Below are 26,464 nucleotides of genomic sequence, written 5' to 3' on the forward strand. Positions count from 1 at the left end.
GGTTGTACCAAAGGCATGACTGGAGTAAGGGAATCATTCACAACAATCCCAGTCTCTACAACTTCATTCACTTTATCAACGTTGTTCAAAAACATCACTATTGCGCTATTCATTCTTGATGCAGAAAGAATGCAATCATGACCAACAACAGCAGCAACAGCGAGGACGCAGTCCTCAACTGAACAACGCTCCGCGGGTACTACCTTAACGCCGTGCCGGCACGTTAAACTTTCCAAACCCGCGTGCTGAGACGCCGCCATAGCGATCAGTGCACACTGACCGACGACGCTCCTCACAAACACCTACAAACTTTCCTCTATTTACCTCGCAACAAAAGATAGAAAAAAGATGGAAAACTCACTCGTACAGTACAGCTCACTCCAACACACACTCACACTCCGACCACAAACTCCCAGCATGGAGAGGGAGAGAGAGAGGGAGAGAGAGAGAGAGAGAGAGAGAGAGAGAGAGAGAGAGAGAGAGAGAGAGAGAGAGAGAGAGAGAGAGAGAGAGAGAGAGAGAGAGAGAGAGAGGTGTGTTTCATAGCACACAAACACCGAATTGATTTCAGTTTTGCGATTGATTGGAAACACAAAACCTCTTCAGGCTAGTATTCTCTCAGTTATGTGAACAGTTGAGAAAGAAACCAGATGTGTGTCAGTATATTCGGTCTGTCTTAAAGTGACAGAAGCCTAATATTCCTGCTGATGTCTGTGTCATTAATGTTATTAAAACAACAAAATACAGATTTAACAAAGATAATCTATATTTAATTTCTACAGTATTTTACATTTAGGCCTAATTATTACATTTCTGTACCCGAACACTACTGTTAGACTTTGTAACTTTCTTATATAAGCTGTGTCCCAATTCGGGGGCTGCATCCTTCAAAGGCCGCATTTGAAGGCCGATTGCGTCACCGCAGCGCGACGAAGGCTGTCTCAATTCAAAGGAGCCTTCAAATGCAGCCTGCCGTCCGTGTTGCCAAGTCCCCGTTTTTTCAGCCGAATTAGGCTACTTTTAAGTTGTTGCCGCGGGTGAAAAATTATTTCCGCGGGTTTGTTTCTACCCCATAAGTACGATTTCACCGCTCCAACACCCCCAAACGTACAACTGCAGTGGAGAATTCGGCCGCTCGATGGAGAAAATCGCATTGGGAGTTTTGGACTACTTTTGTTGCAGAGACCTGGCAACCCAACCCACCGTCCTTCTCTCCGGCCGCGAAGGATAGAACCAACCAGAACAAGTGGATCCTTCGCTGTGTATTCCTCTGCCCATCCCGCGGCCGAGGAACACTTATACATGTAAGTAGCCTATTGTGTTTTAATTTACTAAAATAACCAACGAAACGTTTTAAAAGCCGGTGGTCTTTATTTCTGTTTTACCACGGCACAGCTTTATTCGTTAGGTGATCTGATGTAATATTTCGTTTTGTTTTATGGATCAAGTTACTAAAGCAGCTTTATTAAAATGAGGGCAGCAAATGAGTATTTATTTACCAGGCCGGAAAAATCGAGAATATAGAATTTGAGCATCTATAAATATGATTTCTGGAGTATTTTGTATGTTTGTAGGTTACTGATGCATTATATTTTTTAATTTTCTTAAGATTGCACCCCTGCCTTGCAGGTAAAAAAAATAAACTTATTACAACTTAAAAAATAAATAAAAAGTATGCAAGTTAATGGACACATCTTTACTGAAATGTATTGTGCTGTTGTGTTTGTTGTTGACAGATGTTTATTTTCTCTGCTTTAGGATTGAAAGTGTCCTGGGACAGGTGAGGGAGTGGGGAACTTGGCCATGGTTTGTCTTCATGATTGAGGTGTTGGGACAGCCCCACTGTCCTCATGGCCTCCATCCCTGAGGACACACCAGGGCCAAGTTCAGCAGTGGATGACCAAGATGAGGAGGAGCAACTCCAGCCAAGAGGAGACGAGACCGAGAGGATGAGCTGATGGAGAGACTGAGGGAGGACAGGAAGTTTCAGCGAGAGACAGAGGAGAGCAGGGAGAGAATGGACTGATTGTTTTCTCTTCTTGAGAGATTGTTGAGAACTAAAATTTTGGTTTTGTAAATTAAAATGTGTAAATTAAATATTACCGTTCTACACATTATTTTTGTTATGCAAGTTATAATTTGTAAATAAAATAAATAATTCTGTACATTTATTTTTGTCATGTCAATTAATTTGTAAATGAAAAAATAAATTGTTCTATACATTTTTATTTACAGTACTTTTTACAACTATTTACATAAGTTACGTTTAAGATTAGAAAAACTAAATACATTTTAAAATTAACAGTACATAAAACAGATGGAAGAAAATGTTTTTATGTAGTCTTTTATTGAGCTGGGCTTTATTGACCCTGGTGAAGCCTCTGTCAGCGGGACATCATCTGGATCAGTGCATATTTCCACTGTCTACCAACAGGTTTGCAGTGCTGACTTATTCGACGGCTGCCATGTCACTAAGATGTTTTCAGAAAGAGGGAAGAATAAATTAAATGAACTCACATCCTCAAAGCAAACAACAAATATTTTAACATGCATAACTGTTCTATGAGCTGAACTCTGCAGGACAGTGGTCCTCCAAGAACAACAGTGCCTATCCCTGATCTATAAGACGTATTTCTAGTGTATTTTATTTTTAGATTCTTTTTTTAAACGATAACTAATATCAAAATGTAATATCCATGTAAAGTCAGTTTTTCACACAACCACAATATTTGCCTCTGAGATGAAGTTGAATAAAAATCTGAGGTAGGCTACTTCACAATTTTACTCAAATACAGAGTAAATGTATTTTGTTACATTATTTGTACTATTTAGCAACTGTTGACAGCTGCCATTGAAGAGAACTGAAATGAACATTTATACTGGACTTTAAAGTTATATTCAACTGCCTAAAAACAAAACAACTAAAGATGTTTACCTCGGCCCATTTATGTGCATTATAAAGAATATAAAATATATAAAATCGTATGTTGGTAACATATTAGTCAACATTTTATTTTTATCAGTAGATACATTAGATTACTGGAGTAAATTGAAACCCAATAATTGCATTTAAAAGTGTAATCTGGCTATTTCTCTTCAAATATCTGACGTCGCGGTGCGCAAGGAATTCTGGGGTAGGCAAGGCTGCGAAGCATCCATCCGAGTATCCTTCATTTCATGGGAAAAGAAGGACGCATTTGCAGGCCGTATTTTGAAGGAGCCTTCGAAGGACCTACGAATTGGGTGACGCAATCCGCTATACTTTCCACTGTATACGAGTCTCGGAGCGTCCTTTGAAGGCTGCTTCGGCCGCGCACTTCAAAGGACACGGCCTTCAAGGATGCAACCCTTGAATTGGACACAGCTATAGTCTTTCTTTCTTTCTTTCTTTCTTTTCTTTCTTTCTTTCTTTCTTTCTTTCTTTCTTTCTTTCTTTCTTTCTTTCTTTCTTTCTTTCTTTCTTTCTTTCTTTCTTTCTTTCTTTCTTTCTTTCTTTCTTTCTTTCTTTCTTTCTTTCTTCTTTCTTTCTTTCTTTCTTTCTTTTCTTTCTTTCTTTCTTTCTTTCTTTCTTTCTTTCTTTCTTTCTTTCTTTCTTTCTTTCTTTCTTTCTTTCTTTCTTTCTTTCTTTCTTTCTTTCTTTCTTTCTTTCTTTCTTTCTTTCTTTCTTTCTTTCTTTCTTTCTTTCTTTCTTTCTTTCTTTCTTTCTTTCTTTCTTTCTTTCTTTCTTTCTTTCTTTCTTTCTTTCTTTCTTTCTTTCTTTCTTTCTTTCTTACAACCAATAAAAAATAAAATATGAACATACAATAATTGTGTTACCACACAACAAACAAAACAATATCTAAGAATAACCATCAATTAATTACATGTGTCCGAAAAGGAGCGGGCTGAAGCAAAAGCTTGTTATTTACCCACCCCTTATACAACCATTCAAAATTCCATTATATATTTTTCTATATATACTAAATCTTCATAGCACATAAACAAAAAACAAAATGTTTTGCTTTTTGCAAAATAAAGAAAACAAATATGATGCGTGATCTGCAGCCTCTCTCTCAAAGACGTTCATTCAGATAGTCTTCAGAAAAGGACCTCTAGCTTAGTGAATACTTGTCTCACAAATATGAGACATGTCTAAAGAAACGCTGAAATGTCAGGTTTTAAACTATGTAAACCAAATTGAAAACAAATATGCTGTGTTTATGTAAGCTGTGTGAAAAGGGATTGATGTCAGTCACCCGCAAGCCACTTCATTATCCGCTAATGCGACCACGCCCACACAGAGTGCACTCTTTCAGATTCAAAACTGACGATCCCGCATCAACGCCCACATCAACTCATACAAACACATCTAGTGAAGCGCTGTAACGTTACTTCAGCTACATCGTTTTAAGACCCATTTGAGCAGTAATCCTGGATTATTCTCCTCATAAAAAGCTATTAATTTCTAAGAGCAACTGATTGTAAGGCAGGTAAGTTTATTCTGTTACCATCTGTGAATATTAAACGCAAAAAGACAATTTAAATATGAGTCCTGCGGCAACATTAAATGTCATACACCCAAGACTGTTTAGACAATATTTATTTGGCCTGTTTTGGACAGATTATAATGTGTTTATTGTAAAAGAGATTATAGTGTCACTTCAATAAAGCTTTTATTCGCACATGTCTGCTCAGATGCTATAAATATAGTACCAATCAAACGTATTTTGCTTCATATTGATGTTTAAATATTATAGCCTAATGGTATTTTTTTTATTTAATATCACGGTTTGTCAGAAATGATTCTGGAGTTTTGTTTTGTAAAAAGGGAATTGCTTTCTTTAAAGTGAATTTCGTTTTGTATAAATTGTATCTTAATTTTAATTATTTATTATTTAATTTTTTTTAGCATGAGACTACTTTCAAAAACAAAAAATAGTACAAAAAATGTTTTTAAAAAATGCTCTTCTTAGTCATTTTTGTCTTGTTTCTAGTCTAAATATTTAACCTCTTCCCCTGCGCCCCAATTTTGAGAATTCTTTGAAAACGATATACCCAAATGAAAATGTCTCTTAAACCCTATGGTCTATATTCATAAATCTGGTCTTATTTTAAACTAGACACTTGAAATGTTGCTACCCAAGAGTCATAATAACTCAAAGTAATATGGGAACAGAGTAATATACATGTAAATATACATGTAAGTGACTCACGTTTTATTTAAAAATTTTTTCACTTAGGAAAAAAAATATGAGAATTTAATGTTAAGAGCCTGAAAATAACTTAAATATAAAACTGAATGTCTAGTCATGTCATGATTCAAATATGAGGATGAATCTCTCAGTAATGTAGCTTCTGTAAGCTTTTATGTCAAGAAAAGTCTAGGCGTCCTTTCAAAAAGGCCATTTATTTCAGAACATTTGCTATTGTAAAGAGTAGTTTTTCATTCAAATAAATCCACAATAAACTGCTAATTATAATGGATAAACAGTTACTGAAAATCTAAAGCAACTATTTACAGAGATTACAAAGTGTAAAAAACTCATTTAGCTGATAAGAAGTGTCAGTCAGAGTCTGCGCGCTTCACTGCATTTGCGCCATAGATAGCGCGCAGACAGCGTGCCGGTGTTATGAAAGCCTACGCACAGTATTCACCAAATCCAACTTACGTAAACTGCGCAAGATAATGCCTTTTGATTGGTTACTAAGTCCATCAATCAAACCTTTGTTGGAAAGGCATTGGCTGGGCACCGAGTGCCTTTATCCAACGAAAACCATGGGCGCAATGATTGACAGCTCACCAAGCCTGTAAGGCGCTTCCTCTATATGATGCATCACAGGAGAGTCTCTGATTGAAGGAGAGAGACGAGGGATGATCCATTTCACGTGGAAGAGACTATTCTTGCAGGGGGAGTTTGCCAGAAACGGATTAGAATCGATATTTCATTGAAAATGGACATGATTGATTACGCTAACTCAAAACTCCCTTGCAAACAACGGAGGATTTTTAGTTTTTTCCCTATTTTTTCGTTGTTTTGGATTAAAAAGTGGGATCCATTTTGAAGAGTGGACCCTTACACAGAGATGTATGCGGGTGTTTATTGGATTCGTCCGATCTGATCTGAACGACAGGAGATGAAAAATGAGTACCGCTAATATTATGCTAATGTTTACATGGCCGGTCCTTTAGCGTTTCATTTAACCCTTTCCTCTCTGGTGTATTTATTGCAAAAACAAGTTCAGAACATGAATCTTGAGTGTTTTAGCTTTCAAATGATGCATAGTTTGTGATAGTTGATTGAATATTTTGTATAAAACAAAAGTAAATAAAAGTACACACACGCCCACTTCCGTCAAACTCCCCGCCCACGAACCGGTGCGGGTTAAGAAGTTAAACATTCTTAAATCAAGATGCATTTACTAGATAAGGACAATTTCAACTAAATAGGAAGAGCACCTTTTTGCTCTCTCAGTTAGAAGCTCATTCATTATGCAGCTCATTATGTGGGCTATTATGTTCTTTTGTCATCTCAGGAGGGGTTCCAGCATTATTCATTAGCTATCACGCCTCCTCGCATACAGGCTTTGTGAATAAAAACTGTCTTACAAATTGTAAATTAATATATTGTTTTATGTGAATGAGTAGGCTCAATGATTCTTACATCAGTTTGAAGCAAAAACTCTAGTCAATAACAACCATTGGTCAAAAGTCTTGTGAACACATATCTATTGTGTGTTTTCAGGCCTTAATTTTAAAACATTTTTGGGGGATTTTTAAGAAACCTTGCATAAACATTTTTCTCTCAAAAAAAGCATGTACATACATGTTGCTCACATATTATGGTAGCCCAGTTTGTGCTGTAAACAGTGTAATTACACTTTTGCCATTAATGTGTTTATAAGCAACTGAAAAAAACACACATGTAAGAGCATGTCAAAACTTCTAAAGGGCCCCAAAACAGCTCAGACTCCTAGGGGTTAAACTAGAGAGACATTTGAGGTTTATATGAAAGACCTCTGCGCTTTTGTCGAATTTAATGTTTCATATACGTAATATAAATGGCAATGCTTATTTATCAAATTGTTGTCATTCACGGTTTACTGCTACACCAAAAATCAAGCGCTGTTGCCTTGTGTTGACACCATAGACAAGCTGCAGGCCATTTGAAGTTCATCCCCAGGCCGGACTTTGGACACACTTGTCATACTATAACTCGTAAAACATTCAAATGTCCAGACAGTCTTGCTGTTTTTTTTTTTGACACATTCATGATCATTACTTTTGCTGGTGTTCTGCGACAAGCTTTATGCATGCACTTGAGTGCTTAATTTATATATTTATATTTTAAGGCTCATTATTATGGTTTAGTATTTCTTTATAATCCAGAACAATGACGAAAATAATTAAAAATAAAGACGAACGAACAACAAGGAAGAACAAAAAATGAACATGCAGTACACATAGTATATACAAGCAAGACATTGTTGTTAGTCACCAATTTTACTAGTTACCAATGTTACGACAAAACAACATTGGCGTCCCTTTTCAGGCCTTCCCATTTGGGTTTCTCCAGTGCTGGAAATATGTGTCATAAAGCTCTTTCCTGATCATAACCCATCTTTTTCCAGGGATATTCCTCTGACCTTTTGTCTTTTGTAATGTCTCTCATCCATCTCTCTTTCTACAGTCTTTCTTTAATTCTCCATCTTGCTCATTCTCTCTCCTCCCCCATCATGAGTGGACATGCCCCCTACTGCTGATTGGCTCACTGTCTCTCCTCCACCATCATGAGTTGACATGCTCCCTGCTGATGATTGGCTACAAGTGTGTTATGGTGCTTGGTCCGATCCACTTTCAACAGTGTTTCTCAAAAATCACTTACTGCAACTTTAATGAACATGAATGATAAAATGATTGAATTTCCATGTTCAGTAGTTCATCATTCATCTTTCATCCAGGCTAGAATGTTAAAATATTTTGTTCCAGGTTCCTGAGTACAGACAACTGGCAACTTCCTTTACATTCCTTTATTGGTATTTCATTATTGTTTTAATGTTATAATATTTCATCTTTTCTAGTCTTGCTGGCTGTAATCTCACTGATCAGTGTTGTGAGAGTTTGTCATCAGCTCTTCAATCCTCAAACTGTTTCCTGAGAGAGCTGGACCTGACTAACAATGACCTGCAGGATTCAGGAGTGAAGCTGCTCTTTGATGGACTGAAGAGTCCAAACTGTCATCTGCAGATACTGAGGTATTTAAGAACAAATAAAATATAATTTAGTCAGCCGGTCAAAATATTGGTGTGTGTTTGTAGATGATCTGACCGTTGGTGTGTGTGTGTTCTACTCTCTTTCAGTCTTGCTGGCTGTAATCTCACTGATCAGTGTTGTGAGAGTTTGTCATCAGCTCTTCAATCCTCAAACTGTGTCCTGAGAGAGCTGGACCTGACTAACAATGACCTGCAGGATTCAGGAGCGAAGCTGCTCTCTGATGGGCTGAGCAGTCCAAACTGTCATCTGCAGATACTGAGGTATTTAAGAACATATAAAATATAATTTAGTCAGCCAGTCATAATATTGGTGTCTGTTTGTAGATGATCTGACCGTTGGTGTGTGTGTTCTGCTCTCTTTCAGTCTTGCTGGCTGTAATCTGACTGATCAGTGTTGTGAGAGTTTGTCATCAGCTCTTCAATCCTCAAACTGTGTCCTGAGAGAGCTGGATCTGAGTAACAATGACCTAGAGGATTCAGGAGTGAATCTGCTCTCTGATTGGCTGAAGAGTCCAAACTGTAATCTGCAAATACTGAGGTATTTAAGAACATATAAAATATAATTTATAGTCAGCCGGTCATAATGTTTGTAAGTGTTTGTAGATGATCTGAATGTTGATGTGTGTGTTCTGCTCTCTTTCAGTCTTGCTGGCTGTAATCTCATTGATCATTGCTGTGAGAGTTTGTCATCAGCTCTTCAATCCTCAAACTGTGTCCTGAGAGAGCTGGACCTGTCTAACAATGACCTCCAGGATTTAGGGGTAAAGCTACTCTCTGATGGGCTGAAGAGTCCAAACTGTCATCTACAGATACTGAGGTATTTAAGAACATATAAAATATAATTTACAGTCAGCCGGTCATAATGTTGGTGTCTGTTTGTAGATGATCTGACTGTTGATGTGGGTTTTCTGCACTCTTTAAGTCATTCTTTTTGACATGATAATCATAATTGAATTGAGTAATGAGACCAGTGCAGATTCACACACCTATTAAGCACACATACACTGGGGGTGTGCAATATTGACAAATTTTGTTGATGAACTATAATTGTATGATATTTTACTGAGTGTGTGTTTTTTGGTCTGGTATCTTGTCTGGTTTAGAACTGTCATGGAGAGCTGACTCCCAAAGATTTTCATGTTTTTTATATTCTGTTTATTGGTCTATCGCAGCAGTGACAGAAATAATCTTTTCCATTAAGTGACAATATTTGACCCCTTAAATAGATTTCCAGAGGCATTTATACCTTTACAGCGTTTCTAACCTTATTAGAAGTGTGCATCTTGTATGACAATTTTTTTTAATTGAATCAATAAATTCAAGTAGAATAAGAAGATGGAGCATATCATGTATAGATCATTTAATAAAATGATTTATATAAATATTAATAAATCAAAACACTGTGTTAAAGGTTGTTATTTGTTGCAAAACTCCATATTCCATATTCCACTCAGTTATAAACTTTAAATATATAAATTAATGCTGGCAATCAATTAAAAAAAGCTGATTAATCAATCACACATTTTTCAGTGGTTAATCAAAATTAAAAACATTAAGGCCTGGTTTCACAGACAGGGTTTAGATTAAGTCAGGATTAGGCATTAGTTCAATTAGGGCATGTAGGACAAGTAGCTTTTATAAACGTGCCTTAGATAAAAACATTACTGATGTGCGTCTTGAGACAAAACAAGGGCACTGACATATTTTAAGATATGCTTTCAGTTAAAAACATGCATTTTAGTCTGGGACTAAATTAAGCCTCGTCTGTGTAATAGTAATAGTTTCACAATTAATCTCTGAATGAATGTAGAAACAACACAAAGGCAGTATATTTAAATACTAGTTTAATGGCATCTTTTTATGAATGAAGGCCATTATCACTAATACTAATACTGCAACTGATGTGTAGGTGAAAATTGACTTTTTGTTTCACTTTTAAACATTATAGCCATTCAACATTACACTGTGATTGAAAGCTATCAATTTTAACATTTATTAGGCTTCAAAAATGTAACAACTTTTTATTTAACCCTCTGGGGTGCTTCAGGTTAAAAATGACCCGAAGCGTTTTATAAAAAAAATTAAAAAATCGTAGTTTCATCGGAATGGTCTGAAACTTGGTGACTTTATTGGTACTTGGTATATGAACACCCAAAAAAATTGGAGACAGGTTTGAAAAGTCGAAGTGGTTGTAAAACAAACAAAAAACTTGACATAAATAGTCTTTGAGAATCTGTTATTATATATTAAAATCAACAACCTGAAAAAAATTGGCAAATATGTGTAAAAATAACTAGAATTCACAAGCCTTTCGACAGAGAGCTGTAAATCCACTATAGTGGTAAAAATGTGACATTTAGTCAATCATAGCACAATGTTATAAAAACACTAACACTAGATGGAATTACAGAAACTGCATTATTTTATGTGTCAGGTCTGCCCTTATACAACAGACAGTATATTTTATTGGTCATAGATTGTGTGTCTTTTGAAGACTCCACATTTTTGTTTTGTTGGGTTTAGTAAATGCATGCATTTTGTTCCTTTTGCTGCAGAAATTCAATACAAAAAATTAATGACCAATCTCAGAGTAGCTTGCAAAATGCCTGTTCTTCATTCAGGAGCTTTCCTCTGCCCCCTGAGGGAGCCGTTGAATCCTTAGATAGACAAAATACAGTTAGGGACCAGAGGCATACAGTCACTGTAATACATGGTAAAATAATTTACACTTTGCAGTAGGAGAAGCCCTTATACAATGTCCTACCTGTTGGTTTCTTGAAAAATCTGAATAATGGATGCCACTGTATCCTGGCTGAGTTTTGGCTGTACTCGTTCACCAGCCTCTCTGTATGATAGCCTTTGGTTTATGACATGGTCTATGATAGTAGCTCTTATTTCATCAGTTACCCTAAATCTACCTTGCCCTTTTCCAGGCCTTTTTCTGACTTTTTTCGTGTTGCTCTATATTGTTCCTTTTTCACACAAGAGCAGCCCAAATAGCAAAAGTTATGCATTTTAAAGCAAAAACACAGTAGTGTAAACAAAGCCACAGATGGTACATTCACAGACAGCGCATTCTCTTTGTCTTGTTGTGGCTTTAATGATAGAAAACGCAGATGCTGTATTAATTGCGTTACATATTTTTAACGCGTCAAATTAAAAGATGTTAAAAAAAACAGCAGTCTTGATCGTGTGATAACTCATTTCATACGCTTATGTTATAAATATAGAAAAACAGGAACTCATTGAATGGATATTTTTTATCATATTGATGACATTTCTGCCCCAATATAATGAGACGGGAGAGAGCGCTCAAAACTCTTCCGATCGCAGAACTTAGTGGAAAATTAATAGAAAATATCATTCTCTGTAAAGACACGAGGTGTGAACATATGAGAATTCAAAATCAATATCTTTATTAATGTGAGCTCTTTTGGGCTAAAAGCCTTAATGGAGCTGGTAACTGTAGCCATGTGATCACAAATAAATGTGAGGAGATGCGATTCAATATGTGTGTCCTTGTCCTTACAGAAATGTAAATGTGAATTTCTGGAGGACTGCATGTATTATTACATTTTTTAAAGTGTGTTTATTGAATTACTACTGATATATTTAATTGAGTAGCATTACTGCTGATGTTTGAAAATCCAGTGTGTTTTAATGTGTTAATAAGACAAATATGAACATGTTTTTGGTGAGACGTATAAAGAGAACTAGATAGATGACGAGGCTGTTTTGATCCATCTGTAGGTTGTCTGGCTGTATGGTGACAGAGGAAGGCTGTGGTTTTGTGTCTTCAGCTCTGAGTTCAAACCCCTCACACCTGAGAGAGCTGGATCTGAGCTACAATCACCCAGGCGATTCAGGAGTCAAGCTGCTCTCGGACAAACTGGAGGATCCGAAATGCTCACTACAGATACTGAAGTGTGTCAAACACTGATACTGACATAATGAACGCATGTGTGCATGATGTATATTTACATTAATGTGTGTTTGTGTGTTTATAGTGTTGATCATGGAGGTGAGATAAGGATTACAGCAGGACCACGAAAGTGTATGTCTACAAACAAACACAGACACACACACACACACACACACACACACACAAACACACACACACACATGTTGGATTTTTGTATCTTCGTGGGGACTTGCCATAAACTTCTGTTGTTTTTATACTGATGTAACATATTTTCTGTCCCCTAAGTCCATACCTCTAAACCTACCCTTCACAGAAAACTTTCTGCATTTTTACAATTTTAAATAAGCATAGTTTATTAATTTTTCTCATTTGAACCACTGGCTGGTCCCCACAATGATCTCTGGTTTTACTACCAAATGTCCTCACAATGGAGCCCAGCTAAAAAAATGAGCCCATTTTCAAAACGTTGTGGGAACTTTGATTTGAAATGTTTCTATAATGTTAAAATGTCTGGTTTTCTCGTTATTAATTGAATGTTGTTTAAAGGTTACAGTAACATCAGTACAACATGCAAAAATGAGAAGACTTTTACAAGAAAGTCAAGGTTATACTTCCACACAATTAAGAATCATGTAATTACACATTTTTTTTACATAGTTTTCTATTGGCTGTGAGCATTTTGTGCTCTTTATGCGCCCTGGGCATCTTGCGTTTTAAAGGGGTAATGAATTGAGAAATCAACTTCAAACCTCAACTTGTGATCCGACTTGTAGAGCTAAACGGATCGCACTACAGAGCAATAGACATGCCGGTTCTAGCTCATGTACGTAAGACATTGCACTAGGGATGGGCGATATGGCCTAAAATCCATTTTGCGATATACATCGCAGCCTCTTGCAATAATGATATATATTGCGATATATAAATTATAATAGACCCATTTCAGAACAGGATACATTGACCCCAAGGAAAGCCAAACCATAAGGAAACATATTTCAAACAAAGTTTCTTACCTGCAGCCTAATGTAACGTATTTGGTTTTAAACATTTTGTTATCTTAATGAAATGAAAACTGGTGTCTTGTTAATAAAGGATCGGATACTGTGAATTAGGGAATATGTGTAACATGAATCCACTGGAGAGGCAAGTTTGTGAACCCAAGTGCAGTTTATTCCAAAACGAAAATTCAAAACATAAAAAGAAGACTTGACTTGGCAATACAAAAACAGACTAGACTAGACTTGACTTGACTTTACAACAGAAACTCACCATCAGTGGTTACATGATCAATATCAGACAAAGACACATAGCAAACATGAGGGCTTAACCCTCTCGAGTCGAAGGTCCGGCTCTCTTTTTTTCTTATCAGACTCAAATAACTCTATTGTTTTTATCATTCAGGCAAGTGTTATACATCATTATAATCTGTTATGTTTCATTTTATTCACAATAAAAACAAAATGTTTTGCTTTTTTGCAAAATAAAGAAAACAAACATGATGTGCAATCTGCAGCCTCTCTCTCAAAGACATTCATTCAGATAGTCTTCAGAAAACGACCTCTAGCTTAGTGAATACTTGTCTCACAAACATGAGACATATGTCTAAAGAAACGCTGAAATGTCAGGTTTTAAACAGTGTAAACCAAATCTAAAACAAATATGCTGTGTTTATGTAATCTGGTTGAAAAGTGATAGATGTCAGTTCATTAACCGCTAATGCGACCACGCCCATGGAGCATGCGCTTTATTGAGATTCAAATGCTGAGACGCCCACACCAGGGTTTTTGTTGTCCGGTAATTACCGGACATTGGTCGGGAAAAAAATTAAATGTCCGAAAAAATTAAATCTTTTCGGTCAAATTGTCAGATTAAAATTTCAGAATAAAATCTGACAAATTGTCAGATTAAAACTGCCTAGTAACCGGCCCCGCCCCCCTAACACAATCTGAATCGACCGTTTGAAAGTTTTTAAACAACATCGCATGTTGCATTTCAAATAAAGCGCACGCCTAACGGCTATAATATAGACCTAAACCACGAACTATAGAGAGACGTTTCAAATATGGCCAGGCCCAGGCAGACTAGCCTTAAAAGTTTTTTTCAAAGGCCAGACGCGAAGGAGGATACTGAATCAGGAACGCCTGAAGCCTCAGATGTCCAGAGCCAGACAGCTCCGCCACCACCGGAGAAAAAGCCGAAGTGTAGGGCGTATCGGTCGGAATGGAGTGACAAGTTCCCATGGCTAAGATGTGAGGTAGTTGATGGTAACGAAAAAATGTTCTGTTCGCGCTGCGAAAAGGCAGGACGATGCAACGGATTCACAAGAGGGTCGAATAATTTGAGAATGTCTGCTCTCATTGAACATAGTCAGAGCAATGACCATGTCGCGGCGCACAATTTAACGCCACAGCAGGTTGCGATGAAAGGCCACTGTGACAAGGCCACGGAAACTTCTAAGAAAAAACTATGCTCTCAGCTCAAAATTGTATTCCACATGGCAAAACACGATCTCCCATCTAACCATTTTGTAGCACAGACTGAGCTACTGCAAGCTCTCGAGGCTCCAGATTTTGTCACCACCGATGGCATTTATTGCCACAGCGACTCTGTGGATGATATGGAAAAGGCATTAGAACACATCGTGGTGGAACAGATCCGTGAAAAACTGAAAAACAGTGACTTCATTGGAATAATAATTGATGAAACTGTAAATATCACTGTGAACAAAAAGTTAATCATATATCTAAAGCTGGAAATAAAAGGAAAGGTGGAGACATGCTTTCTTGGAAATTATGATGTGGACTCCGGGACAGCAAGATGCATTTATGATCGCGTTGTTGCGGTGCTTCGCGAAATGGATATAGCACTGTCCCGTGTCGTTGGCCTGGGTTCAGATGGTGCAAGTGTAATGATGGGAAGGCATGGTGGGGTGGGTGCTTTGTTTAAGCAAGCAAATCCCTTTTCTATCCAGGTGCACTGCGTTGCCCACAGGGCTGCACTTGCTGCGCTGGACGCAGAGAAAGCTGTGGTAAACATCAGAGCTTACAAAAACACGATCTCCTCGGTGTACTCCTTCTACAGACACTCTGCCACCAGAACAGCCCGGCTCCGCCAATTAACAGCTGCACTCAGTGATGAGGACATGGTCAGCCTCAAGCAGCCGTGTGCAGTCCGCTGGCTATCCCTACACAGGGCTGTGGAGGCCATGAAGCACAACTGGGCAGCTGTGGCCATGGAAATGAATGAAGAGGCAGTGGGAGGAAATACCCAAGCACAAGGGCTGCTTGGTCAAATCCAGACCTACAGCTTCATAGCCCTGACTCACGCACTGGCCGATCTACTACCAGTGATGACAAAACTGAATTTAGTTTTTCAGAAAGACAACGTCAATCTTTCCAGCATCCGACCAATAGTGCAAGCATCTGTCGCGGCATTTACACACTTACAAGATGTCCCCGGTCCAGAAGAGGAAACATTCCAGGCGGGATTTAAAGACGGCACGTACAAAGATGTCAAAGTGACCAATTCAAGCGACCGCTCCATTCAAGCTTTCAAAAAAGCCAGAGAACGCTATGTTCAACATCTGATAGATGCCTTGCTAGATCGGTTCCTCGACGATTGCATGGATCTACTTCACTGCCTCGATGCCCTTCTGAACCCCTCTAGATATCCGCAGACACATAGTGGTAAGTAGATGTTGATATGGGTCATTCTACAGAAATGTCCACTTTTGGTATGGCAACTGGCAAGGTGTCTTAAAATGTATTTATTTTTCTAACATTTAAACTTACACCACATTATTAGATTAATAAAAATGTAAAATATATAAATAAAAAATTATATTTTTTGTGCATTTATTTAAAGACGGCATGTAACTTTTGTCACTGGTGTTACCATACTTTGGCAATTTCAAAGGTTTTTATTAAATATTATTTTTCTTTTTTTTTCAGCATAATGTAGTCAGAGTTAACGAAAAATAATAATACAACAAATATGGAGATAATGTTTTATTTATTTTAATCAGGGTTGTTAAAAGTGTGCTTGAATGGGGTTAGTTCGTTTGCGCAACCATGTACGTTAACAATGAAACTATTTGAAAACCGGTTACAATTAATGATGCAATCCTTTAAATCTTAACTTTTGAGTGTAGCAGAATTAAATGGATGTAAAATTATTATAATGTCACATGTCGCATTGTATTTAATGTGACAGAAAAAAATATATATTTTATAGTTTAAATATGGGATATAATGGGAATTCTATAGAATTAATAAAAATCAAATAGCCTATTGATGGCTCAAGAAGGTGTAATTTTTCAAATAACATTGTTTTATTTTAAAATGTAAAGAAATTGTGACCCTAAAGTGTTTTTAAGTGTGATATTTTTGTAAAGGCTAGGGACAGAAAAATGGACATTTCCACAGAATGACCCATACAGGCCTATTTATAATAAACGCAGCATTCTTTTGTAGGCCTATAATTCTAATATCGTTCTCACCTATTATATTATCTTATAGCTCTCCAAGAATATGCAGAACCAGCGATCAGAAGGATTGTTTGCCATTTTACAAGCCTTGAGTCTGCGGACACCGCTCCTCTTATCGATACCGTAAGCCTGCGACGTGATGCCCTCGCTGTCATGACAGCGCTCCGTGGCTATGGAGGATTGCATTTCTCCACAGCCTGCGAAGTCCTCATATGTGATTTCAGCTAAATGTATCCAGAGTGGACCAAGCTCGCCAAGATAGCCTGTGTAATCCCTGTCTCGAGTGTTCCTGCAGAGAGGGGGTTCTCACTGCAGAATCGGATCAAGACGAAGCAGCGAAGTCGCCTTGCGGAGAACAAGGTTACGCGGCTTATGCGCATTGCAAGTTGTGGAGAGACACTGGGAACTTTTGATTTTAAGTCGGCAGCTGCACAATTCAGCACTGCAAAAAAGCGTAAAAAGTAGCCAAAAATGACGCGAGACAATGTTATAGGCCTAGTCATTTGTTTGTTCAAGTTCATTTGACAAGGAGTCATTTCACACGGTGGCCAATTTAAATGTTACCAACTAAATGAGACATACTGAGTTTATAATTAAATTTGCTTGAGTAAAAACAATGCTATATTCGGATATTTTATGTGGGGAAGGGGGGTTGGTTTGTTAAACTATGAAATGTGAAACCATTGTAAAAAAATTGGTTGATTGACGCCAATCGGACGTTTTTTTTCCCGTCTATTTAAAAGTTATGCTAATAAACATGTTGCATATAGGCTACGGCCTGATTATGTCATTTTTTTAAGTTACATAAACTGCTTTCAGTTTTCCTCAACTTGAATAATTAAGAGGCGATATTTGACCGGCATATCATCAAAATGTCCGGAAAACGAAACCTCTGCCGGTCACTTTGACCGGCACCATTTTTTTCTAGCGGAAACTCTGGCCCACACATCAACTCAAATAAACACATAAAGTACTGCTATAGCCTACTTCAGCTACATCGTTTTGACATGTGTTGAGAAGAAAAGCTCATGAAGAAACCTAATGAAAAGCTGTTAATTTCTTAAAGCAAGGGCTGATTGTAAGGTAGGCTTTATTCTGTTAAGTTTATTCTGTTAGCATCTGTGAATATTAAACGCACAAAGACCATTTAAATATGAATCCTGCTACATGTCATACATGAAAGACTGTTTAGACAAGATTTATTTGGCCTGTTTTGGACAGATTATAATGTGTTTATTGTAAAAGAGCCTAGTGTCACAGCAATAAAGCTTTTATTCACAAATGTCTGCTCAGATGCAATATAGTACAATATAGTACCAGTCAAACGTATTTTTCTTCATATTGATGTTTAAATATTATAGCCTAATGTTATTTTTTTAATTTAATATCAAAGTTTGTTTTATCGAGTTAATATCGAGTTTTTTTTCTAGAAAGGGAATTTTTTGTTTTGTAGAAAGTGAATTGCTTTCTTTAAAGTGAATTTTGTTTTGTATAAATTGTATCTTAATTTTAATTATTTATTATTTATTTTTTTTAGCATGAGACTACTTTCAAAAACAAAAAATAAAATGGCGCAAAAATGTAGAAAAAATGCTCTTAGTAATTTTTGTCTTTTGATTCTCACATCAGTTTGAAGCAAAAACTTAAAAAAAATAAATAAAAAAAAATTGTTTTTTCAAAAATCATGCATAAACTTTTTTCTCTCAAAATTACAAGCATGTACATACATGTTGCTCAGATATTATGGTAGCCCAGTTTGTGCTCAATACAGTGTATTTACACTTTTGCCATTAATATGTTTATAAGCAACTGAAAAAAAACACATGTCAGAGTATGTCAACTTCTAAAGGGCCACAAAACAGCTCCTAGGGGTTAAATAGACAGAGACTAGTGACAAGACAAGGGACACCTGTGAACAATGATCAGACAATTAACCAATGACAGAATATGACAAGATCACATGAGGGCATGGGAATCACATGACAAGACCAGGAAACAAGACAATGAACATGACACACTGAGTACCATACCAGTGAACATGATAAACTAAAAATGAAACATGAACCAACACCCAAAACACCACGTGACAATAGGGATGTCATGATACCAAAGTTCCAGTAGTCGGTACCAATACCATAAAAGTATTACGGTACTCGGTACCACAGCAATATGTTTTTTTATTTTTTTTATTTAATTATTTTTAAAAAATTATTTAAATAAGTTTATTTTTTATGATGATAATCAATAAGTGAAATAACATTCCTTTTTTGATGTGCGTTGCTCACTTTCTTAACTTGATATTTGAGGCTCGCACGTGTACGATTCACGGTTATATTTCTTGAGAGAGCCTTAAAACCAGGGTACAAAATAGCCTATTACTTATTCATTATGATGTTTTTGAATGTAAAAACCACACGAACGTCATAAGTTGACCTCAGACAACAGTATAAAAAATTAAAAAGCTTTATTAAAAGCCAGTTCATGACCCCTTTAACCGATTGCTGCATCTCGTGTTTTTATAGGAGTGCTCTGAGCACCTGAAGTTGAAAAAAAAAATCAACTCTGAGTAGAAAAGCACCCAATGTCATTTGATGTTTTTTCCCATTGTCTTGGGATGTGACGAGATCTTGTGCAATATTGCCATGACAGAGTGGATCTAGCCTTCTACTGCTGAGCACTGGCTGTGTCTGTGGTGTACGTCATCACGCAAGTAGCCAATCGTGTTCTGCTCTTTCTGAAGGCTGCGCCCTGTCAGTGAGTCAATGTATATGAACATACCTTAGCACGCTGTCACAGGCTGGAGAATCCTTTATTTGTGGTGTTGTTGATTCATTGCAATTCGGGATCAGACTCTGACATGTATGGGCCAATGATGGGGTACCAAAACATATCACTGGCCTGCCGACGGGCTATCTTAAATAGTGAAATAACATTCCTTTCTTGATGTGCGTTGTTCCCTCTTTTGACTTGATATTTGAAAATGTGTGTGTGTGTGTGTGTGTGGTTCACGCTTATATTTTTTGAGAGAGCCTCAAAACCAGAGTACAAAATAGCCCATTACTTATTCATTATGATGTTTTTGAATGTAAAAACCACGCGAACGTCATAAGTTGACCTCAGACAACAGTATAAATAAAAAATTAAAAAGCAAGTTCATGACCCTTTTAATCGTTGCTGCATCTCGTGTTTTTATAGGAGCGCTCTGAGCACCTGAAGTTGAAAAAAAATCAACTCTTGAGTAGAAAAGCACCCAATGTCATTTGCTGTTTTTTTCCCATTGTCTTGGGATGTGACGAGATCTTGTGCGATATTGCCATGACAGAGTGTGAGGGTGAAGTTTCGTTTTGCTTTTTATAGAAATAAAAACGTGATTTAATTCTTGGATTGCCATTGTCTAATCACATGAATGGAGAGGCGGGTCTTCGGTTGTGGTGACGGAAGTTTACAGTTGCTTGGAACATCCGGAGACGGCAATGATTGAGGAGAAACTTGTGGTGGCTATCGCGGGTTACCTGGAGCTGTATGACTTCACAAACCACAACTACCACAGTGCAAAACCAAAAGATTCTAGAGCGCTCGTGCTATGATCCTCGATTAGACTGACAGGACAGCTGATTCTAAATTATAAAAGTTAACCAAAAAGGCAGTGCGGTGCGCCTCGCGCTTTCAAACCTGAAGAACACGTTCTGTCTGATCGGGACCTTAGTCATAAATATGGTGGATGGACAGAACAATCATGTGACTGAAACAGATGAATAGCACTATACAATAACAACAAAAACAATATAAATAACTAAGAGGAATTCATTACATTTTACAATTTAATAATAACATTTACATTTAGCATTTATTTAAAGCGAGTTACAACAGAGCACCAAAAGCAATTGGTCACACATTCAACAATATTCATAGTGTACAATGGCAGGTTTATTAGAAAGCTAGACTAGGAATCGAGAGCAGAGGTGAAATGCAAAGGAATTTTCTGTGTGTGTTTATTAATGTTGTGGGATAGTTCACACACAAAGTACAATTCTGTCCTCATTTACTCATCATGTCATTGCAAACCCATAAGACTTTTGTTCATTTTTAAAACATAAATTAAAGGGTTAGTTCACCCAAAAATGAAAAATCTGTCATTAATTACTCACCCTCATGCCGTTCGACAAACCGTCAGACCTCCGTTCATATTTGGAACACAAATGAAGATATTTTAGTTGAAATCTGATGCTGAGAAAGGCTTCAGATAGGCCTCCATTGGCATTCAGTACATTTACAATCCCAAGACCGATAAAAGGCACTTAAAACGTCGTTACAAAGTCCATCTCACCACAGTGACTCTACAATAATCTTACGATAAGCCGACAATAGTTTTTGTGCGCAAACAAAATCAAAATAACACCTTTATCCATCTTGTTATTGCCTTCCGTGTGTGCCTCCACGACGCATGCGCGAGAATATGACGCAGATCCGGCGTTCGGACACATGACCCAGAAGCGATTTGTTTACAAGCAGAGGAAGACGCGCGTATCTAAGCTGTTGAATTCTACATTGATCGTGCTTTAGGTCTCGGCGTAGTTCTCAAAATCGGGCTAAAGTGTGCATTTCATGGATTTCCGAACCCCGGCGCTACGTCATATTCTCGCGCATGCGTCGTGGAGGCACACACGGAAGGCAATAACAAGTTGGATAAAGGTGTTATTTAGATTTTTTTTTTGCGCACAAAAACTATTGTCGTCGCATTGTAAGATTATTGTAGAGTTACTGTGGTGAGATGGACTTTGTAACGACGTTTTAAGTGCCTTTTATGGATCTTGGAAGTGTAAATGTACTGAATGCCAATGGAGGCCTATCTGAAGCCTTTCTCAGCATCAGATTTCAACAAAAATATCTTCATTTGAGTTCCGAATATGAACGGAGGTCTTATGGGTGTCGAACGACATAAGGGTGAGTAATTAATGACAGAATTTTCATTTTTGGGTGAACTAACCCTTTAATATATTTTTAATGAAACATATTTCTGTGCCTTTGACAGTCCAGGTCCAACCAAGAATATGGTAAACAGAAACTCAAATGTGCCTGCATGATGAGCAAGATCCAATGAGGTTCTGCTGTGTCATGTGAGCATGTTTGAGCTTCTGTTTACCATATTTAAATCACTCGTTCATCATATGTTCATCATATAAAGCAACATGCCTCTTCAGAAGACTCAGATTAAACTAGTGTTAGTTTCGTTAATGAAATCTATGATGATAATTTTTTGTTGACAACCTTTTTTTCATGACCAAGACGAGACGATGACGAGACGACACAAACATCATTGAACGACAACTGTGACTATATCAACATGAAATATCACTGAAGAAAAAAGATGAGACTAATATATAGTTACAAAATAAAATAAAATAGAGGAGACAAAATATTACAGAGTTTTTAAGAAGCTTCTACGAGCTTTCATGCTTGCGGTTGCCAGATGTCAAGATTGTAAATCCCCCAACCAGAGCTTTTCTCTGAAGAGGACACATTTTCTGACCAGTGTTTTACTTCATATTTGCAATCTGACGACCATGTGCATGTGCTCTCTCTACACTGTGGATGATCTGAAAACACCAAAACACAAGTAAGCTGGAGTTCAGCAATCTCCATTTGAGACATTCTGCTTAAATGAAGGTGTCGTTCAGTCTGTGTTCCTTCACGAGCCGCTTGTGCGACTAAATCTGCAACCTAAACAAGTTGTGTCGCTGTCAATGGAGGGACAGAGAGCTCTCAGATTTCATCAAGAAGATCTTCATTTGTGTTCTGAAGATGAACGAAGGTCTTACGGGTTTGAAACGACATGAGGGCGAGTGAATGATGACAGAGCTGTAATGTGTGTGTGTGAACTCACCCTTTAAGTGCTTGTGAGAGAGATGTGTGTTCAGCTGATGGTCTCAGCTCATTCCCTCAGAGAGAAGCAGAGAGGGCGAATGCTCCACCTGTAAAGTGAACACACTGCCTCAAGTTATCACTTCACTGTTATTAGAAGATGAGCAGGAGATATCTTTAGTTTGGCTACTTCAGACTGAACTCGACTCGTATAAGCCACAAGAAAACAAGAAAATATCACAATTATTCTGAATAAACCAAGGCTCAATGGAGTATTCAAACTTCTTTTTGGAGTAAAGGCTCACACAGAATATTTCCTTTAACTGGTGATGGTGATTTATGAATATGTCTCACATCAGACCGTGGTGTATAAACATCACTTGCCTCTCAGAGAAGGTTCATGAACTCCTGTGAGTTCTTATGTGTGGATCATGAAGAGAGCATCTTCTCTTTTGAAGAAGTCATTAGGATTCATTCATTAATATAAAGTTCTGACAGAGCTACTAGTGATGGGCAGTTTTATTTCCACTGCTAGTTATCAATAATGCATCATCAATCTACATCTAAGAGGAATGAGATTGTTTCTAATAACCCAATCATAATGTGTGGCATTGCGTTTGAGCTGAAGCTGAAGAATGAACACTGGGAAACTGAGTAAACCCAACCCAACACATCAAATATGAGATTAATCAACATATTACAATGTAGGGGTGACCCCGAATAGTTGAAGATTCGACAGGAAGAGCCTGATTCCACTACCAATCTCCCAGTGGAATCTCCGCAGAGGTGTTATGAAACGAGGATCATGCCATTTTGGCTGTATGGGGTGCTCAATAGCCCCTTTCACACACAGTCTTTACTGGTAAATGATCATCTTTGACCGTTGAGCCACGTCTCGCAGCTTCAACACTCGAGACCCAGCCTTCTTCTCCATTCATCAGCGCTGCGGCTCTGCAGTTTGATACTATTATACCCGTCTTGTGTTTTTAAGAGCAAACACGCGTTCTGTTTGATCATTCCTTATGCCTTTCACAAGACGTCATATGTTGTCAAATTGAACAGATAGTGAAACTAAAGCACTTCTCATGCGGGCGAATGAAAAGTCAGAACGCCGTTGCTAATTTCCCGGGATTGCTGTGTGAAAGCGGCTAATCTGATTACACACACCGGTTTATACACATATGACTTATTGCGTTTTTATTTTATTGTGTTTATTAGAAAGGTATATTCTGTTCTAATTTAATTCTGTAAATGAATATTTGATAGTTTTTCGGAGCATCAGTGTTGCGCTACTGAGAGTGTGCTAGCACAGGCCGATTTAATTTGCAGATCTGCAGTTTGGCCTTTCTGCTGTTATTCATTTATTATTTTAGGTTTATTTATCCAAAATGTTTTTCTGAATTTTCTTCTATATCTTTGTGTGATGTTCTGTACATCGTGGCTTTAAAATGTTATGAGGACTCGTTTGAATGTTTATAACTAATGAATATTGTTATAAAGTGTGTTAATATTTGAATATCTCAACTAATGCTCTAAACTATAGAGAAGCCTCCAGTTTTATAATAATAACTATAGTCATAACTCTTTAAAGGTCCTGTTCTTCGTGATCCCATTTTTCAAACTTTAGTTAGTGTGTAATGTTGCTGTTAGAGCATAAATAATACCTGCAAAATTATAAAGCTCAAAGTTCAATGCCAAGCGAGATATTTTATTTAACAGAAGTTCCCTTTCAAAGCCTACAGCGAACAGCCGGTTTGGACTACATCCCTGTACTTCCTGCTTTAAAGACGTCTGTAGAACAGTTTGTTGACTAAACTCCGCCCACAAGAATACGCGAAAAGGGGGCGTGGTCTTGTTGCTCTCCCTCGTGGAGAAGAGGAAGTGTTGCGTTCGGTTGCGTGTGTCGCCATGTTGTTCAGACGCTGTTATTTTCATCCCGGAGTCAAATCACCTTTGTTTGGCCTTCAGGGGCTGTAGTTTGAGCGCGTTCATCTCCCTGTTATGGTAAGAGGCGTGACCTTTCCGGGCAACGTGCGCTAAGCTACTGTCCAATCACAACACGGGAGCCGCTGGCACAATCAGAACTCTTTACGTATTTCTGAAGGAGGGACTTCATAGAACAGCCGTTTTTAGGACAGTGAAAATAGCGGTATACAGATCAGTACATTGTGTGAAAAATACTGTTTTTTTACACGTGAAACATGAACACATGTTATATTGCACACTGTAAACACAATCAAAGCTTCAAAAACACAGGAAAAACGGGACCTTTAATAAGAGTAGAGATATAATGAATATATAATATAGTGAACTCTCTAGAGTTATTTTTCTAGTTAACTGTGGAGTTTATTGTCATTGAATGTCTTTCCGGAGGTAAATGTAATGTTGCGTGACATATTGTTCTCAAGCTTGACGTCTTTCTGCGGTTGAAACACTGATGGATGATCACATGACACAGGATTGATGTCAGTCAGTTGTTCTGTATCTTCTGATGTTCATTCATGTTTATTTGCTGCTGTAACTCGTAGTGAAGAGGAAGAGATGCCGCTTGAACTGAGGCGCTACAGCGATCTGTCACGCCACATTAAACAGAGGAAAACACATTTATTGAGTGAATTTCAGAATAAAACTGACAGAATTTGAGGCTTTGTTTAGTCATATTGAGAGTGACCTGTTGGTGTGTGTAGTTCTGAATAAACCACGTTTGAAATATTCCATACATAGAAATAAACATCCATTTTTAGATCCATTTTAAAAATACAAGTCTTTAAATAAATAAAATATAAAATGTGAAAAGTGTTTTTGTTAGTAATGTTTTTGTATTTACTGTTTATTTTGGGTTTTGTATCCCTACTTTAAATCCCTACTTTTTCATCCCACGGCTCACTTGGAGGTTATCTGACGCCCTCTAGTGGCCCCTGCTCCAATGTTCATTTACAAAACAGTGACACATCCCAGTTAGCACACACACACACACACACACACACTGCCCCTGCCCCTAAAACCTACCCATCACACACACACACACACACACACACACACACTGCCCCTGCCCCTAAACCTACCCATCACACACACACACACACACACACACACACACACACACACACACACACACACACACACACTGCCCCTGCCCCTAAAACCTACCCATCACACATACACACGCACACTGCCCCTGCCCCTGCCCCTAAACCTACCCATCACACACACACACACACACACACACACACACACACACACACACACACACACACACACACACACTGCCCCTGCCCCTAAACCTACCCATCACACACACACACACACACACACACACACACTGCCCCTGCCCCTAAACCTACCCATCACACTCACACACACACACACACACACACACACACACACACACACACACACACACACACACACACACACACTGCCCCTGCCCCTAAACCTACCCATCACACACACACACACACACACACACACACACACACACACACACTGCCCCTGCCCCTAAACCTACCCATCACAGGAGACTGTGCAGTTCACTTTCTGTGAAAAAAACCTCATTCTGTGATTTTATAAGCATTTTGAAAAGTGAGGACATGGGGAACGTCCTCATATTTCACCCTCTTTTTGTAATACCCATGTCATTATACACATTTGTGTCCTGATATTTCACAAAAACATGCCCACACACACACACACACACACTCACACACACACACACACACACACACACACACACACACACACACACACACACACACACACACACACACACACACACACACACACACTCGTCTAGTGTCTGTTGTTCTAGATGTTTCTCTCTTCTTGTGTTCAGGGGCCTGTGATCTCACACTGGATCCAAACACAGCACACACACACACACATCAGGGTTCCCACGCTTCTTGAAAGTACTTGAATTTCAGACACATGGATTCAAGGCCTGGAAA

The 26,464-nt window shown here is 37.9% G+C and overlaps 1 protein-coding gene across 2 annotated transcripts in view; it reads left to right on the forward strand.

Annotated features, from left to right (window-relative positions):
- The window catches only part of LOC307135120 (NLR family CARD domain-containing protein 3-like), a 108,434-nt gene that overhangs the window by 78,170 nt on the left and 3,800 nt on the right, over positions 1 to 26,464 (forward strand). The window contains exons 5-10 of one of the 2 annotated variants that reach the window (XM_079831311.1): positions 8,059 to 8,232; positions 8,338 to 8,511; positions 8,615 to 8,788; positions 8,894 to 9,067; positions 12,001 to 12,174; positions 12,258 to 12,304. In XM_079831311.1, coding sequence (XP_079687437.1) covers positions 8,059 to 8,232; positions 8,338 to 8,511; positions 8,615 to 8,788; positions 8,894 to 9,067; positions 12,001 to 12,174; positions 12,258 to 12,304 — 917 coding nt within the window. The remainder of the gene's footprint in view (positions 1 to 8,058; positions 8,233 to 8,337; positions 8,512 to 8,614; positions 8,789 to 8,893; positions 9,068 to 12,000; positions 12,175 to 12,257; positions 12,305 to 26,464) is intronic. The other variant, XM_079831312.1, reaches the window with a different exon arrangement.

Source organism: Gobio gobio (genome assembly GCF_949357685.1).
Source record: "Gobio gobio genome assembly, chromosome: 12".
In the NCBI taxonomy this organism is placed as follows: Eukaryota; Metazoa; Chordata; class Actinopteri; order Cypriniformes; family Gobionidae; genus Gobio; species Gobio gobio.